Source organism: Paramisgurnus dabryanus, chromosome 12 (genome assembly GCF_030506205.2).
Source record: "Paramisgurnus dabryanus chromosome 12, PD_genome_1.1, whole genome shotgun sequence".
NCBI classification, from domain to species: domain Eukaryota; kingdom Metazoa; phylum Chordata; class Actinopteri; order Cypriniformes; family Cobitidae; genus Paramisgurnus; species Paramisgurnus dabryanus.
Window position 1 is genome coordinate 895,249 of NC_133348.1, and position 20,076 is coordinate 915,324.

Consider the following 20,076-nt stretch of genomic DNA (forward strand, 5'->3'; position numbering starts at 1 on the left):
GATTGAGAGGGCCAATCAAATCAAAAAAGGCGAGTGCCACTGGCCAATCACATAACAGAAGACGAGCTTTCCTGTTAACGGAAGCCGAGCGGCGGCCAATCAAATTAACCAATAGGCGGGGTTACCATCGGAGTAGCAGTTACACCGCGTCAATCAATCATAACGGACACACAGATTTCAAAGGCAGCAGGATGAAAGATAGTAAGTACCTGAACTTAAATATTTAAACTTTTACAATCATAAAAATGTTTTTGACGTATAAAGGGATGCAAACGTTTACGTGATTCGTGTGTAACGTAATGTGTGACAATTAACGTTATATTGATATTAAATTAGCTGTTTTCTATCAGGTTAAGAAAAACTGTGATCATATTATAATGAAGTAATCGAATTTGGTTATCTGGTCTTCCTGATGTTAGAACATTTATATAAAAAAACATATTTAAAAATGTATTTCTGTAACGTTTAATTTTCTTTTTTTGATGAAAGTGTGTCTGTGTTCATCAAGACATGAAGACTCTGGAGTGGGACAAGAGAAGGATGATGGGGTGTATATTCAAATAGACACATTAAAGGGGAAGTCCAATCTATACATTTTAGCCTGTTTATCACGGGTAATTTATGTCCACTTTGCATTATACATGAGGAAAAATAAATAAATTTGCACGATTTCGATTATTAGATTGATAGTGTGTTGAAGCGGAATTTTCGTAACGGTCTTTAATGGACACAATTAACCAGAATGCACTGCGCGAAACTGATTCATTAGCTCCACCCACTAACCACTGTTCGATGCAGTCGTCAGGTTTGTTTGACTTCATGCGGCGCCGCAGGAACCGACAGCTGGATGACGTCAAGGTTCCGCGAAAGGGATTTAAAAGCAAACTCCTCCGTATGATTTCGCGAATCGCTCTCGCGGTACTTTGACGTCATCCCGCTGTCGATTCTTGCAACGCCACATGAAGTTGAACAAGCCTTATAACTTCTTTTACCGCTCAACTAGCTCTCAAATCAACTCAAGTCAACTTGAAGTTAGCCGGCAGACGAACCCATCCAAAGAGTAACTCCGCTTTAACCGTCTCTGAGGGGGAAATCACCAAAGCCCTCGATAAAAGATGACTAGAACCTGTGCAGTATGTGGATGTAAGGACAACAAATTCAGGCCACCGGGAGTTTTTATTGTTGACATCAACGCGACCCTCAGCTGACCCACCACTACACTACTTTGAATATGCAGCCAGCACTTTCGTCAGGAAGATTTTGAGTACTGTTTTCAGCCCAGTTTTTCCGCGGACGCAGGTAATGTAAAATTGTTAAAATATCTAAAACATCATTTGGCTTAGTTGTTGCTTGTTTTGTGTAACTACGGTAAACATACTACGTAGAAAGTTATTATCATGTTGTTGTTATTATAAACACGAGCAAAGCAAGCTAACGTTAGCTTCTGTGCAGCTGTCAATCAAAAACGTTATCATCTACTGTCAATCATCTCGCCTCAAGACCCGCCCCCATTTAGAACATTCAGAATTAATGTAGTCGTGCATTTTTCTTCCGGTGATTTGATGACGCATCAAATCACCGTTACTGTAGCAGTTAAAAGCTTTAATTTTTTATATGGAGTTAGTACATTTGATGGCAGCACAATCAACTACATATATGGCATGAAATATAGTGTTGGAGCATAATGTTGTATTAGGGTGGACTTCCGCTTTAAGGTAAATTAAATATTGAGGCTCATGTTTGCATCTTTGTGTTTATATATCAAAACATTGCTCTATATGGCTAAATAGTCACATTGTGATTTCAGTGAAAGCTGATAAATACAGAGGGCTGGACAGTGGTTTCATTCATTAGGTGAGTAAGAACTGACCATAGCCTAACATTACTTTAGTTACCCGAATTGCATTGTTGAAAACAAAGGAAAATGGTAAAAATACAAATATTTTGAATATATGGAATACTGTGAAATTATTTTCTGTTAATCATCTGCTGTGTTTGCTTCAGGTAAAGAGGTGGGACAAGGATGCTGACAGGACAGGATGAGGTGACATTCAGGTTAGTGACAGTACATCAGGGCCACCATTTAATTTAATGTTAATTTAATTGCTTCCAAAATCAATACTTGACAAATCTTTAGAATTATATCTGCAAAGCTGAATTTCTCATAGGTGGATAAAGTATGACAACAATTGTGAAGACCTTAGACGTCGTGCAGTATATGGTTCTTCTCTCTTTCATTTATATTGATTTGACTTAATTTTCTTGGTAACTAATAATGGGGATATTCCTAATATAATATATTTTAAATACATGCTTAGAACATATCTCATTTGCTCATGTGCTTTGTATCTAAATGAAAAGTACCTCTTTAAGGTCTAAGCTATGTTTCATTTTATTTAGACATTCAACGCAGACATTTTCATCCAAAGCAACTTGAGGAAGAAAACAGAAGCAGTTCATCCTAAAAGGTTCATCTTCTAATTGTTTATCTAACTGTTTGTTTTAAAGTATATCATTATGCTTTTAATAACTTTATTATATGGCTTTTGCTTCATAACAATTATTGATTTGCATCTGTTTTCTTTTATATAACAGTGGGCTGCTGTAATGTTTACATCTATGGAAAGAGGAGCTGAGAAGAAAAGATAGGCTGGAAAGCAGTACTTCTTGTTGAGGACAATCCTGAATAGGAACACTTTCTCCTAGATTATTATTAGTGTTTGATTGTTTGTTTCATTTTTATGAATTGTATTGTTTTAATTTTTCGTTTTATTTGAAATTACCTAAGTTAGATTCATGTATACTTTAACTGGATCTTGTATCTTTGCTGGCTGGCTGGCTGTAGAGTTGGTTTCACATACACATGAAGTTTCTAATTAACTAACTTTTAAGTTCAGTTTGGTTTAAACTTGTATTTACCCATGGTAATTCATTTAAATTTCTATTCATGCTTATATATTAATTTCAATGAACTTCTGTATTTGTGTATAGCTGGCAATTTGGGCAAGCTACGTTTAACACACAAATGTAACTGTCACAAAGGTTTTTTTTATTATCAGTTTGTTTTAAACTTTTTTCCTAGTACTTTTGTTTATTGCTGGCAGTTTATACTAGAAGAGTTTTAACACATACAATGTTGTAGTGTAATTGACTTGTGTGCTATTGATTAATAAAAAGGCAAACAATTTGAAAGTAATTTTTCGTGTGATTTATTTATTAATATAATTTGGGCAAGATTAGGCTGAGTTATGGCTCAGTTTTGGAAGTTCTGGTTAAATGCTGGTTTTAATATGGTTGACCTATGGCTGAGAACTGGTACCGATGTTAGAACCTGTTCTGGCCCAGGTTTGGGCCAATTATGGGCTATTATCTGTCAGAGACATGGGCCAGTTGTGGCCCATGTGTGGCCTTTGTCCGTAATTCAGAACTGGGCCACTGTAGGGCCGTCATTCTTCGTTGTATGTGGGCCGAGGAAAAACTGGTTGTGTGGGCCGGAGCTGGGCCGGAACAAAATTGCTATCTGGGAAGCTTCTAAACATATATACTTTCACACATTTTGGTTTTATTATCACCACAAGTGGCTGTGTGTGGTTGTTAAATAAAGTGTCTTGTGTTTATGCTCAAGTGGGCTCAGTGATATGTTAATAACGATATTATGGTGTTTTCTGGGTCAAAGAGGGAAAACTCACTGTTGTATGTAACGAAAGAAAATAATGCATTTTGTGATGTAGATTACCTAGATATTACACTTTTTTTTTTTAATGAGACTATAAATTGAGGAGATGGGAGGCCTACAAAACCTTTCAGCCCCAGGGCCTCACATTAGGTTAAGGTGGCCCTGATTAATGTAAAGCTGCTTTGAAACAATTAAGAAAAGCGCTATATAAATAAAATTGAATTGTATTTTCAGTAATCTAGGGTAAAAAGGGCTATAATCGTGTCAGAATGCAAATCAGTCCAAGATGACTTGTTGTCAACTTTTAAGATTATTTTGTTGTTTCCACCAGATGAAGATTTGCAAAATTTACAGCTACATATACAAAGCAAACTTTGTTCAGCGCATCATTAACTGATATGTTAGTTTTTCTCCACAAAACAACTGAAAGATGCATACGACATTATGTACAACATAAACAATGTCATCATATGCTAATAATAGTGTTTATGTACATTCTGTACATAACTTTCTATACTGATCAAAGAAAACACAGACATAAAGCTCAAACTTACCTGTGCATGTGTTATTGATGCTGATGGTGAGATTTGGGAATGTTGCAGTAAATCCATCCAAACATGAGCAATTGTAACCTCCACTTACATTTGTGCAGTTGGAGTTTGGACCACATACAGATGAATTTAACTGACATTCATCCACATCTGGAAAACGAACAACCCAAAGCAAAATTAACTAAAAAAAAATCCTAATTAATAAAACGCCTACAATTGTGATAATTTTACATCGAGTATCTGATAAACAATATCCAAATATATATATCATCATGATGCAAACACTTACCAGTACATGGGTTACTATTACTAACAGTTTCATTCATCTTTGTAACATTATATCCTCTCAAACAAGAGCACAAGTAGCTTCCATTGTAATTCTGACAATAGGAGTTTGGTCCACAAACAGAAGATGAGTTGAGACATTCATTAATATCTGAAATTAAACAATTGACAAATTTTACGTTATTAGTCTAATGTATTTTTTCGCAGAAGTAAACAATAACACAAAATGTTCCAGTCTTTTTTACTTCAACATCAACAGAACCAGCACTAAATTATAAAGTACAAATAAAAACATCTTGGTTTTGTCTGTTACCTCTGTACCCTGATGGAGGGAACAAGAAGTTGTGTCAATGAAGTGACACTAGGGGTTCGACCTTGAGAGAATAATCGCTCTGATTCCCTCTGAAAAGGGGAAATCAGATTAAGTGCTTGAAGAGCTGATCTAAGATCAGCCAATCAGCGGAAAGTCAGCGTTGTTGCAATAGGGACACAATGTCTCATTCCCTCCATCAGGGAACGGAGGTTACAGATGTAACCAAGACGTTCCCCTTCTGTCACTCACTCGACGTTCTGTTGAGAAAGTGACACTAGGGGTCCCATAATCACCTATGACAAAGAGGCTGTTTACACTTGGCATTAACATGCGTTTTCGTCGATCGGATCACAAGTGGACGAGAGAGACACATTACGTTTACACCTGGTATTTAAATCCGTCTCTTTTGTCCACTTTCGACCGCATCTGTCCTGAATACTATGAGGGGACGGTCTGTGAGACGGTGGGCGAGTCTCTCTGCTGTCATTCAAACGCGAGCGGGAGTAATTATGAGTTTATATGGACGCAAACTTATATTATGTCGGAGCCCGCTGCTTGTTTAGCAAGTATACATGCTGCACAGTGTTTTGTAAGTTTATTTGTTGGAGCTTTCTCTGAATTTTCAGCACAATGATGAAATAGGATCGCGCAACTTTCACGCTTTCAAAACGAAACTACGGAGATCAGCCGCTTTAGGTTTATCAATGAAAGGCTAAAAATAGCGCTGTTCACCGTATGTTCACGCCAGAAGTCAAAAAAAGACGTAAAATTAGTGTTTAATACCTCAGATTAGATAAATGGGCGGAGAGAAGGCGGTCGCGTGTGGCTGTTCGAACGCATTCAACCACATTGCGTTCCGCAACTCCAAAGCGATCCGATCGAAAGTGGTTTCGACTACCTCTGAATGTGGTTGACAGTGGTTGAAAGTGGACGCGTTCAAAACGTTTTGAACACCGTTTACACCTGGCATTAACGTCGTCCACTTGTGATCCGATCGACGAAAACGCATGTTAATGCCAAGTGTAAACAGCCTCAAAGAGAAGGCTTGCACGCAATGCATGCCAGGGAACTTTACATAGCTTAATAACCATCCATCGCACAGGTAAAGTGAACCACACCAGAAGGACGGGAACAAAAGCTTCCACAAAAGCATGGTGTAGGATGCCGTCCCAACACTGGGAAGTCTCTGAGAGACATGCACAGAACACAACCTACCACCTGGAGGTACACTTAAAAAAAAACTAAATTCAAGGCCGGAGCTACACCAAGTGGACCTACCACGGCTCGACCCAAGGTTTACGAAGGGAAACCGAATGGTGAAAAAAATCATTTGCCAAGTTTCATTTGCCCTTTTCAAAGAAAATCAGAAAGATTGGTCTCCCAAGGTCGAACTCTAATGTCACTTTGTTGACACAATGCTGCGTGAGTGAAAGAAAGAGAACCAAACGTTCAGAATCCACAACTGTCAGTCATACAAAAAAACTATCTTGGTCATTGATGATTGACTGACAATACACAGAATTGAAGCAATAACTAACCTGTGCATGTGTTATTGATGCTGATGGTGAGATTTGGGAATGTTGCAGTAAATCCATCCAAACATGAGCAATTGTAACCTCCATTTGTATTTGTGCAGTTGGAGTTTGGTCCACATACAGATGAATTCACCTGACATTCATCCACATCTGGAAAATGAACAACACAAAGCAAAATTACCAAAATATAAAAACCCTTATTAATAAAACACATTGTGACAATTTTACATCAAGTATATATACAGTGCACAGCATAAATGAGTACACCCCCTTTGATAATTAAGATTTTTCTCCATTTGTTAGTAAATATGAGACCAATTTCCTTTCTTTTTTTACAAAATAGTTTTATTAAACATTTATTTTTATTAAAAGCGATTTTAAAAGAGTGAAAGTCACTGACCATCTTTAGGATTTTAAAAATAACTAATTTAAATCAAATGAGGTGTTGCAAAAATAAGTACACCCCAATGAATATGTTAGCAAAAAAATTAAATAAAACTGGCAATTGAGGGTGGTATTTAAGAGAGAAAATCCACTCTCATGTAATGGTGACAGAATAGCACCACATGGTAAAGAAATGTCTCAAGACATGAGAAATAAAATAATTTCTTTGCACAAAATGGTCAAGGTTTCAAGATAATTAGTTAAGCATTGCTAATAACTTTGAATACTGTCATGAAAGGGATCCAAAATTTTAAAAAGATGGACTTGTGGGATGCTCTCTGCGATGTCCAGGACGTCCACTGAAGTTAACACCTCATCAAGAGTGTTTTGTGATAAGAGATGTTGAAAAAAATCATCATGCAAGTTCAGCACAGTTGGCTAAATCATTAGAAAGTCAAGTTGGGGTGTTTGACGGAGGTACAGTGCAAAGGAGAGGCATGCATGGCTGTCATCCACAGAGGAAGCCACTGGTAAAGCCAATGCACAAAAAGCCTTTAGCTAGAGCTCATATTGAGAAAGGTAAAGACTATTGGGTCTCTATCCAAACTGTACGGTGTGGCAAGGGTGAAGAGTACAACAAAGAATGCATGGTACCAACAGTAAAGCATGGTGGTGGCAGTGTTCTTCTGTGGGCTTGCATGAGTGCTGCAGGTGTCAGAGAGTTTAATTTTATAGACGGCATAATGAATACACAGATGTACTGTGAAATACATAAAGAGAAGATGCTATCATCACTCTGTGCCCTTGATCAACAAGCAATCTTTTTAACATTAATGTGACCCAAAACACACATCTAAGGTCACTAATTCATTTTAGAAGAAGCACAAGGTAAAAGTAATTTAGACTTCAACCCCTTAGGTTGAGGTATGGAGAGTTCTGAAAAGACAAGCAGAACGCTGCTCTTAGTAGATTGTGTTGGTCATTATGGAAATCAGCTGTTGCGCCTGTGTTATTAAATTTGCACTTTTTAGTAAATAAACTGGAAATATTATCACTCCCATCAGCGCTTTTTTGGAATTGCGCTCTCACGTTAATTTGCCACGTTTAGTAATTCTGGCCCTTAGTCTTTTTACTTTAGCATCAACAATATTAGTACTGAATTATGAAGTACAAATAGAAACCAAAAGTTTAGAACTTCAAATGACATACAAAAAAAAGATATTGGTTATTAATGATTGACAGACAATACACAAGTGTGTAGCAATAACTCACCTGTGCATGTGTTATTGATGCTGAGGGTGAGATTTGAGAATGTTGCTGTAAATCCATCCAAACATGAGCAATTGTAACCTCCATTTACATTTGTGCAGTTGGAATTTGGTCCACATACAGATGGACTGACCTGACATTCATCCACATCTGGAAATTCAGATGAAAAATAACATGAAGATTTTCACACTTGTAGTTAGGATGTCTTCGTTTATTTGGTCTGGATCAGTTTACTTAATGTTTACACTGGAATTTTTAACAGCTAACCAAACTTTAAGGAATAAACGAGAGATCATAATTATATGACCCTTTCTTATGTAGTATTTGATAAACATAAACCTACATGTGTGTGCCAAGAGCATTCAGTTAATATGATTATTTCATGATTGAAAGAGGTGTCATTAAGTGGTTATTGACTTTGATGTCTTCATTATTATTGACAATTAGAGAACCCAGATCTGATGTGAGATCTCACCTGTGCATGTGTTATTGATGCTGATGGTGAGATTTGGGAATGTTGCTGTAAATCCATCCAAACATGAGCAATTGTAACCTCCGTTTACATTTGTGCAGTTGGAGTTTGGTCCACATACAGATGGATTAATCTGACATTCATTCACATCTGGAAAAAAACAATACAAAGCAAAATTAAGAAAATATAAAAAAAACTAATTAATGAAACACATACAATTGTGACAATTTTACATCAAGTATCTGATAAACAATATCCAGCTGCAGTCCACTCTTTGTGAATCTCCCTCACATTTTTGAATGAGGTTTTGTTTCACAATAATTTCCAGGGTACGGTTATCCCTATTGCTTGTACACTTTTTTCGACCACATCTTTTCCTTCCCTTCGCCTCTCTATTAATGTGCTGGGACACAGAGCTCTGTGAACAGCCAGCCTCTTTTGCAATGACCTTTTGTGTCTTGCCCTCCTTGTGATTGTGTAGCCTACAGAACTAGACTAAGAGACCATTTTAAGGCCTTTGCAGGTGTTTTGAGTTAATTAGCTGATTAGAGTGTGGCACCAGGTGTCTTCATTATTGGACCTTTTCACATTATTCAAATTTTCTGAGATACTGATTTTGGGATTTTCCTTAGTTGTCCGTTATAATCATCAAAATAAAAACAATAAACATTTGAAATATATCAGTCTGTGTGTAATGAATGAATATAATATACAAGTTTCACTTTTTGAATGGAATTATTGAAATAAATCAACTTTTTGATTAGCCTATTATATAGCTAATTATATAACCAGCACCTGTATACGATTCAAACACTTACCAGTACATGGGTTACTATTACTAACAGTTTCATTCATCTTTGTAACATTATATCCTCTAAAACAAGAGCATGAGTAGCTTCCATTGTAATTCTGACAATATGAGTTTGGTCCGCAAACAGAAGATGAGTTGAGACATTCATTAATATCTGAAATTAAACAATTGACAAATTTGACATTATTAGTCTAATGTATTTTTTCACAGTATGTAAACAATAACAAAGAATATTCTTAGGGCCAGATTTATTAACAGCTTGCGCCAGCACAAACTATCATTTTGTTGTTAAATAATGATTGTCGTGATTTACTAAAAATGCTCAGTGGATCATTAGTGCTGAAAAGGTGTGGTGTAGTTATTTTTGCGCCTGAGCTTATTACATATGCATTTCTAGGAGTTTTCCTTCAGACAAAAGTTTGTTTGGGAGGAGAGTATTTAAATGATTCACGCAACGCAATTAACTATGGTTTGCGTGTGTGTTATGACTGGTATTTGTGGCATAATTTAACACAGACAAAAGGATGTCTTAAATTGCATTGCTCTTGAAATGGCTGCATCAACAATACTAGCACTGAATTATGAAGTCCAAATAGAAACCAAAAGTTCAGAACCTCAACTGTCTGTCATACAAAAAAACTACTTGGTTATTAATGATTGTCAGACAATACACAAATGTGAAGCAATAACTGACCTGTGCATGTATTATTGATGCTGATGGTGAGATTTGGGAATGTTGCTGTAAATCCATCCAAACATGAGCAATTGTAACCTCCATTTATATTTGTGCAGTTGGAGTTTGGACCACATACAGATGGACTGACCTGACATTCATTTACATCTTGAAAGGAAACAACAAAATCTAAAATGACTTCAATATATAAAAAAAACTTTTTCCTGATCAATAAAACAAATACCATTTTGACACAGAATATTCTTATTCTGTTAGCGTTAGCATCCATACTGCCAGCACTGAATCATTTACCACAAAGAAAACACAAAGATATGAAGCACACACAGATATTAAGCTAGAATTATTGTTAATTTAATAACAACTGTCACAAAAAACATTTACTGACAACCTTTTTATATGCCATGATGTCACAAAACCTGGATTAAATAATGTATAATTGTTAATAATATTGTTTAACACTTAAGGTACGTGACAAAATCAACACTACAGTGTCTAGATCTTACCTGTGCATGTGTTATTGATGCTGATGGTGAGATTTGGGAATGTTGCAGTAAATCCATCCAAACATAAGCAACTGTAACCTCCATTTACATTTGTGCAGTTGGAGTTTGGACCACATACAGATGGACTGACCTGACATTCATCCACGTCTGTAAAGAGAATAGCAAATTCAGATGAATTCCCTTCAGGGAACGTGGGTTACATACGTAACCGAGACAGTCCCTTTCAGTCGGTCACTACGACGTCACGCCGTGACCAACGAATTTGGAATCCCTACCAAAACGCCACTGAGGGCTGACCACTTCAAGTGTCTAGGTAAAGCCCTCCGGTTCCACTTAAGGAGAAGGAGAATTAGGTTTTAAGGCAGAAGGCCGGGCACTAGATGTTCCTTTAACCCCACAGTAGTGCCAGCGACTGGAAAGCGCCCTATCTGAGCGGGATAGGAACGCTGCGGAAGCCACCACCCCATTAAGGGCTGATGGTGGGCGAAAGTCAACCGTAGTTGAGGTATAATAATAATAATTAGTTACATTTATATAGCGCTTTTCCAGTGCTCAAAGCGCTTTACATATGAATAGGGGAATCTCCTCAACCACCACCAATGTGCAGCATCCACCTGGATGATGCGACGGCAGCCATATTGCGCCAGAACGCCCACCACACACCAGCTTATTAGTGGAGAGGAGACCGAGTGATATAGTATGAGGGATGATTAGTAGGCCAATGGGCAAGTATAAAGACAGCTGTGGCTGTGTAAGCAAAGCAGTGCTCTGCTGAGGGAAACGTGGGCTAGTAGGATTAACCCCACGGAAAATAGTCACAAAGGAACCCGGTGGGAAACAATGTGGATGCCCGAGCCAAACACGTAGGTTCGCGAGGATGCAGCTAGTGAAAGGCTGACAGAGGATGCTCCGCAACATCAGGCTGCCAGGGCAGCGGAGGAAGGACAAATCAAACCATTATGTATTTTTGTCTTAATGGCCTTCCATACTGACACTTATTGTGTAGCGTCAGTCGGAGGCTGCAAGCCGACATGCGAGCCGGTGCTCAGTGATCTCCCAGATGAAGAGAGAACGTGAGAGGAGACCGGCTTGACACGAACACTGTAAAACCTAATGAACGTGTTAGGTGTCGCCCAACCAGCAGCTCTGCAGATGTCTGTTAGTGAGGAACCACGAGCGAGTGCCCAAGATGAGGCAACACTTCTAGTAGAGTGAGCTCTCAATTTAAATGGACAAGGAATGCCCTGCAGATTATAAGCAAGGGCGATAGTATCAACTATCCAATGAGACATCCTCTGCTTAGTGACAGCTTTCCCTCTCTGCTGACCACCGTAACAAACAAAGAGCTGATCTGAGGACCTGAGGCTTTGTGTGCGATCCATGTAGAGGCACAGTGCACGTACGGGACATAATAAAGCCATGGTTGGGTCTGCCTCCTCCGGGGGCAGCGCTTGCAAGCTTACCACCTGATCTCTGAAGGGAGTGGTGGGAACTTTGGGCACGTAGCCTGGTCTGGGTCTGAGAGTTATGCTCGAGACAGCAGGACCAAACTGAAGGCACGAATCGTCGATGGAGAATGCATGAAGGTCACCTACCCTCTTAACAGAGGTCAATGCGAGCAGGGTCAGAGTTTTCATTGACAAAAACTTCAGACTCACAGACTGCAAAGGCTCGAACGGGGGTCCCTGCAGGGCTTTCAGCACCATGGACAGGTCCCAAGGAGGAATAGAGGGAGGGCACGAAGGATGCAGCCTTCTTAAAAATCTAATAATTAAATCGTGCTGGCCAACTGATCTGCCGTTTATTAAAGAGTGATGTGCAGATATAGCGGCAACGTCAACTTTAATGGTGGAGGGTGACAGCCTACCATCTAACCGGTGTTGAAGGTCTGTAAGCACGATATTAATGGGGCATTCTCGGCGGTCCTTGCGTTGCGAAGAGCAACAATCGATGAAAATCGTCTGGATGCGCGCTTCTGTTAAACGCGCCGATAAATCGATCGAGTCCAGTTACATGCCGAGAAAAGAGATCCTCTGCGTGGGGCAGAGTTTGCTCTTTTCCCAGTTGACCCGAAGACCCAAACAGGCGAGATGCCGAAACGTTAAGTCTCTCTGTTCGCAAACCGTCCGCCGAGAATGCGCTATTTCTTGTTCTTGTCCGCTTCCGTCATGTCACGTGTAACCCTTAGCGGCTCCGTTGGTGAGGGAGGTGAGGGGGGAGGGCTGAATCGGCCTTAACCGGGTAGAGTACGGCGACTTCCAAGTCCGTGACAGCTCCTCGTGCACCTCGGGGAAGAAAGGTACTGGTGGAGAGGGCTGTGAAGCCCGGGCAGCTCTGAAGAACCAATCATCCAGGCGGGATGGTTCGGGGTGAGGGGGGGTTAACCCACTCTAACCCTACGGTCTCCGCCGCTCGAGCGAGCACGGCCACCATCTCCGGGTCAAACTCTGGCATCACGACCCGACCAGAGGGCGGAAGGACTTCCGAGTCAGCTTCAGAGAGAGGGGGCCCACCCTCGGCTGTTGCTGTCGAAGCGGATCCAGAGGAAGGCGCAACGGATTCTGCAGCCATCGTAGAACATGACGCTGCAGTCTCCATAGGCACCTCGACCGGCTCAGCACAGTTAGACGCAGATCGTCCTTAGAGAGCTTCGCGGCCGCTCCGTGGCGGCGGTCAGAACTCACCGGACGAGGACGCCGTTCCCGGAGAAACGACAACCGTCTGCGTAAATCCAAAAGGGACATCCCCTCGCAGTGAGAACATGCACCCCCAGCAAACGCAGCCTCCGCATGCTCGATGCCCAAGCATGAAAGACAGCGCTCATGACCGTCCTTCGGACCCATGTACTTGCCGCATCCAAGATCACATGGACGAAAAGTCATCCTGAAAAGGACGTTCAGTTGATGATGCGCACAGGGATCAGCAACACACTCACTAAAACTCATAACAAAAAGATGCAGAGTAGTGGAAAAACTGTGGTGTCTGCTGTGGTACTGCTAGTCCAACCAACTTCAGCAATCGTTTCCCCAAGAGCAGAAAGTAGCTTCTCAGTAGCAGATACTGCCGGCTTTCGAAGCTAAAAAGCTAATTTCCATATTTGCAGCTGCTGCTTATATACGCACCTGGTGGGGCGGCACCAGCATTATGCAAATATCTCAATGCCAAGTTCATTGGCGTTTTAGTAGTATGCGAAGCAGATTGGTCTCTCTAAGCGAGTATGTGACGTCGTAGTGACCGACTGAAAGGGAACACAGATCTGATGTGAGATCTCACCTGTGCATGTGTTATTGATGCTGATGGTGAGATTTGGGAATGTTTCTGTAAATCCATGCAAACATGAGCAATTATAACCTCCATTTACATTTGTGCAGTTGGAGTTTGGACCACATACAGATGGACTGACCTGACATTCATCCACATCTGGAAAAGAAAAAACAGACAGCTAAATTAACCTAATTTTTTAAAACATTTCCTGATTAAACACCTATAATTGTCACAATTTTACATCAAGTATCTGATAAACAATATAAGAAAATCATTATTACAGTTTCAAACACTTACCAGTAAATGGGTTACTATTACTAACAATTAATTCATTTTTTGTAATATTATTTCCTCTCCAACAAGAGCATGAGTAGCTTCCATTGTAATTCTGACAATATGAGTTTGGCCCACAAATCAAAGATGAGTTGAGACAGACATTACACAGAAGTGAAATAAGATCTTACCAGTAGGGCTGTCACTTTTCGTTCGAAAATCGATTGCACAATCGATCGGACCAACCAAAAAAAGTTTCGAAAACGAAAATAGGCAATCGATTTTAAACAAATATGTACACTATTAATTTTAAAAGAATTAAACAGTTAAAAATATAGATGTAACAAAACTCACAAACAAGCAGAAAAAGAAAATAAATAATTCCGAAAGTGCAGTAGGTGTGCGAAAGCTAGACAGAAAATACCCAGCAATTTTACGCACCTATAGTTTCACGCTTTCAATCGCTGCATCTAGTGTTTTGCAAAGAAAATGGAGGACAACGTCAATAAACCTGTGCAACACGAGAGAGCGTCGAAATTGTGACGTTACAGGAGATGAAGGAGTTATGACAAGGAGCCACCCTTGCGAGCTGACAGCAACCCGCTTTTGTGATGGAAGATTGGCAGTACGAAATACGCAGCTGGCAACGAAGTACCCGAGTTTCCCTGGGACATCAGTGCGGTCGGAGTGCGTCTTCTCAACAGATGGACATATAGTGAATGAAAAGCGCTCTGCTCTTGACCCCTAAAATGTTGATCGACTTGTTTTCCTGACCAATAATTTGTAATGGCCCTATTCTTTTTGCGCATTTCATTATGCCTGCCTAGTGCCGCCTAAGTGTGGGTAACGTTTAATAAAAAAATACACAGCATGTTCTCAACTTCAAGTAAGTCTATTTAAAGTTTCATTTTTGAACAGTTGTTTGAAATGGATCGAATCATTATTTAAAATAATTTTTGAATTGCCTAAATCATAAAAGCAGCCGGTTGAAGCCCGCAGTAATGTTTTTCATTTATGGCAGCAGTCCACTCTGCATATTTTTTTAGAGAATGTTGCACTACTGTTGCTGTTTTTTATTCTGCACGAAACTTAATGACAATGAATAAGAAATATTGCTGACTTGTGCGTTTCAGGCGCTCTCTTTACATTTGTCTGTTATTTGGCGTTGAAAATGGAAACGTCTTTTTTAGACATGGAAAATCGATTTTACAATCGATTCAATGAACACTTATATATTAAAAATCGAAAATGATTTTTTCACAAAAGTGACAGCCCTACTTACCAGTGCATGTGTTATTGATGTTGATGGTGAGATTTGGGAATGTTGAAGTAAATCCATCCAAACATGAGCAACTGTAACCTCCATTTATGTTTGTGCAGTTAGAATTTGTTCCACATATAGATGGATTCACCTGACATTCATCTACATCTGGAAAGAGTATAGCACATACAAAACAACTCAGTATTTTACTTTTTTTTCTTCAAAAATTAAATAAATAACTTTTTATAATCTCAACCAACATTTCTCAACCAAAAGTTTGTTTTGGATATGCAAGGTTCCTTATGTAACCACTCATCCAAAAATGATTCTTCTATGGCATTGTGGAATACTTATTATTTTTAAAAGTGCACTTACACCGGTCAGCCATAACATAATGACAACCTGCCTGACACCAAAACAGCCCTGACACGTTAAGGCGTGAACTCCACTAGACCTTTCTATCAGAACCAGCATTCACTTTTTCAGCAATTTCAGCTACAGTAGCTAGTCTTTTGGATCAATGACCCTTGGCCATCCATGACCCTGTCGCCTCTTAACCTCTTGGACCACTGCAGACCGGGAACACCCCACAAGAGCTGCAGTTTTGGAGATGCTCTGACCCAGTTGTCTAGCCATCACAATTTGTACCTTGTCAAAGTCACCAGATCCTTACAGTCGCCCATTTATCCTGCTTCTAACACATCAACTTTGAGGACAAGTGTACTGTAGTGTTAGAATCAGAAAAAATGGGCAGGGTCAAGGCTCACTGATGCACATTGGAAGCGAAGGCTGGCCCTTGTGGTCCAATCCAACAGACAAGCTACTGTAGCTAAATTGCTGAAAACGTGATAGCTGGTTCTGATAGAAAAGTCTAGTGGAGTCCATGCCTTGACGTGTCAAGGCTGTTTTAGTGGCAAAAAGGGGACCTACACTATATTAGGCAGGTGGTCATAATGTTATGGTTGATTAGTGAATGCTACTGTTTGTATTGGGTAGTCAATGAAATAGATCTAACAAAAAGAGATAATTTCTAATAAATTACTTAAACACTTACTTGTGCATATATTATATTAGTGACAATTAGAGAACCCAGATCTGATGTGAGATCTCACCTGTGCAAGTGTTATTAATGTTGATGGTAAGATTCGGGAATGTTGCAGTAAATCCATCCAAACATGAGCAACTGTAACCTCCATTTACATTTGTGCAGGTGGAATTTGGACCACATAGAGATGGATTCACTTGACATTCATCCACATCTGGAAAAAGAACAGCAAATTCAGTAAAATAACATGAAGGTTGTGTTCACTGTAGTTAGGTTGTCTTGGTTCCTATTCAGTCAATCACTACAATATCACATAAATGACAGATGAATTGGGAACCAAAACACTTTGGGCCCTATTTTAACGATCTGAAACGCAAGTGCGAAGTGCAACGCGCAAGTGAGTTTGTGGGCGGATCTTGGGCGCTGTTGCTATTTTCCCTGTGGGAGAAATAACTCTTGCGCCGGGCGCAAATCAATAAGGGGTTGGTCTGAAGTAGGTTCATTATTCATAGGTGTGGTTTGGGCGTAACGTCAAATAAACCAATCAGAACGCTAGCCAACATTCCCTTTAAACGCAAGGGCGCAAGTTCCATGGCGGGTTGCTATTATTATGACGGATTTACCAGGCGCACGCCAGGAGCGGTTCACAGCCGAGGAGACCGACGTCCTTGTACGGGGGAATCCCACGCTTGCCAGCATAAATCGGGCACGCCGTGTAACGGGAGGTGGATCTGCCTCAGGACTTGACGCCAGCAGAGGACATCGCTGCGTCCACCCTCACCGCTGAAAGGGTTTGGGGGCTTTGAAATCGGACCCAAGAAACGCAAGCAAGGTCCAACCCCAAAGTACTCTTACAAATCAAGTTCATATACATTAAGGTTTCTTATGAAAACATTTTAATTATTATTTACATAAAATAAACGTAATACAGCCACACAACAAAGTTATGAAAATATTTTAATCGTTATTTGCATGAGAATAAATAAAAACTATCACCACAATGCTCACCACTATGATTCCCCTTATCTCGTGTATTAATATTTTTAAGTGTAACAATTTATGATTTGCAAAAATAACTGTTGCATCTGTGTAGATTAGATAAGCAAAGTGTATGCGCGTTGTGCACGCTATACATTATGGTCAAGCATGCGCCCTTAAAATAGCATAATGAACAACGCGCAACGCGCCACTGACTTTAAACTTTTTTTTCTGGTCAGTGGCGCAATTGTTTTCTGAAACTGCAAAATAGCATCAGGGATGGTTTGCGCCGGAACACGCCTCTTTTTTTGCGCTGAACCACCCAGGGAGCGCAAGTTCATTCCCTAGTTTGCCGACGTGCTTCTGTGACGGGAAAAACCCGCTGTGTGCCGGGGCAAAATACGAATGATACATGCGTCACGGACAAAGTCAATTGCGCTGGGTGCAAGATAGAGCCCTTTGAGTGTAACTAGAAAGAGCCAATAAATATTGGCATGCAGTATTTGCATCTGCCGGCCATGCCCTGCTGGGGGAATATAAATAGGTGACAGGTGCACAGCATATTCAGCTTTTTGCTTCGGTGCTGAGCAGTTGTCTTTTCTGCTTCTGACACTTTTGTATGAATCTTTCTGTGTGTTGGCGCTAAGGTGTGGCAGTGGTGCCATCCTTTCCACCCCTTTATTTTAAGTGTATTGCTGGTTACCCCTCTTAGCTTCAACACCTAAAAGAGTTTCCCCTAAAATTTACAATTTACATGGCAATCCTGCTTCCTTGTCTGTTTATTAATTTCATTATGCTGTAACGTTAAGTTATATGTGGATATTTATTTACATATGAGACGTTCATTGCAGTTATATACATAAGCAATAAGGTACGAGAGGCTGTGCTGTATCGTGAATAAGTAACAGCTGAAGGGCAACCCTTCAGCCGTTTCTTATGCACGATACAGCACTCACCTCAATTAAGTACCTTATTGCTTTTATAAAACGGTTACCACACAATATTAAAGTAAAAAAATATATTAGTGCAACTTTCATGAAGTTAAATCAATAAAAAGCATTCCTTCCGCTAGAAAAAATTGTCCCTGACCATGAACAAAAATGTGTTCCAATCACTGATCTATATAAATGACTGGATTGCGCATAGAACGCTTAACGTAACAGCGTGAGGTGAAGCCAGCGCAGAGTTCGAGCCGCCATCTTGGTATACCCAACCGGCAGAGAGCATCATTGACTTTCATTCAAAATCATGTTTTAAATTCACCTGCTTTACAGCGTATCAGTCACGCAAGATTATTTTTAGGATATATGTACGTAAATTAACTGTTAATTCTGGTGTTATTTGCAGTGTTTATGTTTTAATCGGTCAGGAAAATGGATTTATAAAAAACCGTTAAGGTGAGTGTGTCTGCTGCATTCTGTTAATGACACGGGTATAAATAAAGTTTTTTTTTTTACATTCAGCTACACGGTCAGCGTTATTTCTCTAAATAAGTTTAGGTAACTTGTAAGATTAGATAACATAAAACCAGCTAATTATTGCATGCACATACGGTACAAAGTATGATTATTTATTTAGATTTCAGAATGAGCACGTTTGTCATTAATACTAAATATGCTGCGGTCTGTCTGCTGATCTAATACTGTAATAAAGATGAATGTATAATAACTGATAAAAAACTAAAATGTACAACTTTCAGTAAATAACTATGTACATGCATAGGACGTTTGTGTTGTAATAATGTACAGGGTAACTTCACATATAAAAACGAAGACTAGTAAAGTGATGTTTTATCATTAAAATCTGATTGCGTCCATTGATTTAATAGAATGTTTGGGTATACCAACATGGCGGCGCGGTGGCTTCACAGTTGTGACGTCATGGCAATCCAGTCATTTATATAGATCAGTGGTTCCAATGTGTAATATGCATGAAAGCTCAAATAAATACAACAAAACAATATGTGTGGTTGATAAGGGTCTTGCTAAGGGCGCAGTGATAAACAGAGCCGTTGGGTGAAGCGTTCATAGCAGTGTTTTATCGTGAATAAAGCACACCTATTGACCAATCAGAATCAAGGATTGGAACTAACCGTTTTATAATCTGGTCTAATATTCAAATCATATGTGGAATAATGTGTTCATCTTTGAATAACTGTAAGAATACAGTTCCTTTGAAAATAATTTTTGTCAAAGTTTTGAGAAATAATGTTGTGAGGATATTTATTGCCATATTGCAGTTGAATACTCTCGTCTATAGTATGGAAATCACATAGTAGGAAATATATAATGTGATACTGCAAAGTTACCCTTCTCATTTTTATTTATGATATAGCCATATGGAGATAAACCTTTGCAAATGTGCTGATTTGATCCATTCATGTCCTGAACGCCTGGCTAGAGATTTTAAACCTCCTTAATCCACACTTACTATCAAATAGTCTATCCGCTTGATGGATCCAACCGCAAATTTACTGCAGTAGACAGGCATTCGGCGGCTTTTTACATCAAAGGCCGACAGGCTATGGCATTTGGGGAGGGGCCGATCACTGATCACCCTATATTTTAAAAAATCCTAGAATGGCCGAACGGGCACTTTTTTATACTGTGTTGAGCAAAGAGGCTGCACAGTTTGACCATGGTAAGCGGTCGCACATCAGGCCACCAGATGGGTTGATATATAACTTGCAATAACTATTATCAGACCGGCCCTCATGGCCTCAAAACACAACCGGCCCACCGGGAAATGTCCCGACCCTCCCG

At 39.6% G+C, this 20,076-nt stretch overlaps 1 protein-coding gene across 1 annotated transcript in view; it reads right to left on the bottom strand.

Annotated features, from left to right (window-relative positions):
* Positions 1-20,076, bottom strand: part of LOC135738171 (uncharacterized) — a 334,980-nt gene that overhangs the window by 22,716 nt on the left and 292,188 nt on the right. Inside the window, 11 exon segments of the mRNA XM_073811486.1 lie at positions 4,231-4,377; positions 4,517-4,663; positions 6,364-6,510; positions 8,017-8,163; positions 8,489-8,635; positions 9,304-9,450; positions 9,991-10,137; positions 10,494-10,640; positions 13,767-13,913; positions 15,313-15,459; positions 16,404-16,550. Coding sequence (XP_073667587.1) covers positions 4,231-4,377; positions 4,517-4,663; positions 6,364-6,510; positions 8,017-8,163; positions 8,489-8,635; positions 9,304-9,450; positions 9,991-10,137; positions 10,494-10,640; positions 13,767-13,913; positions 15,313-15,459; positions 16,404-16,550 — 1,617 coding nt within the window.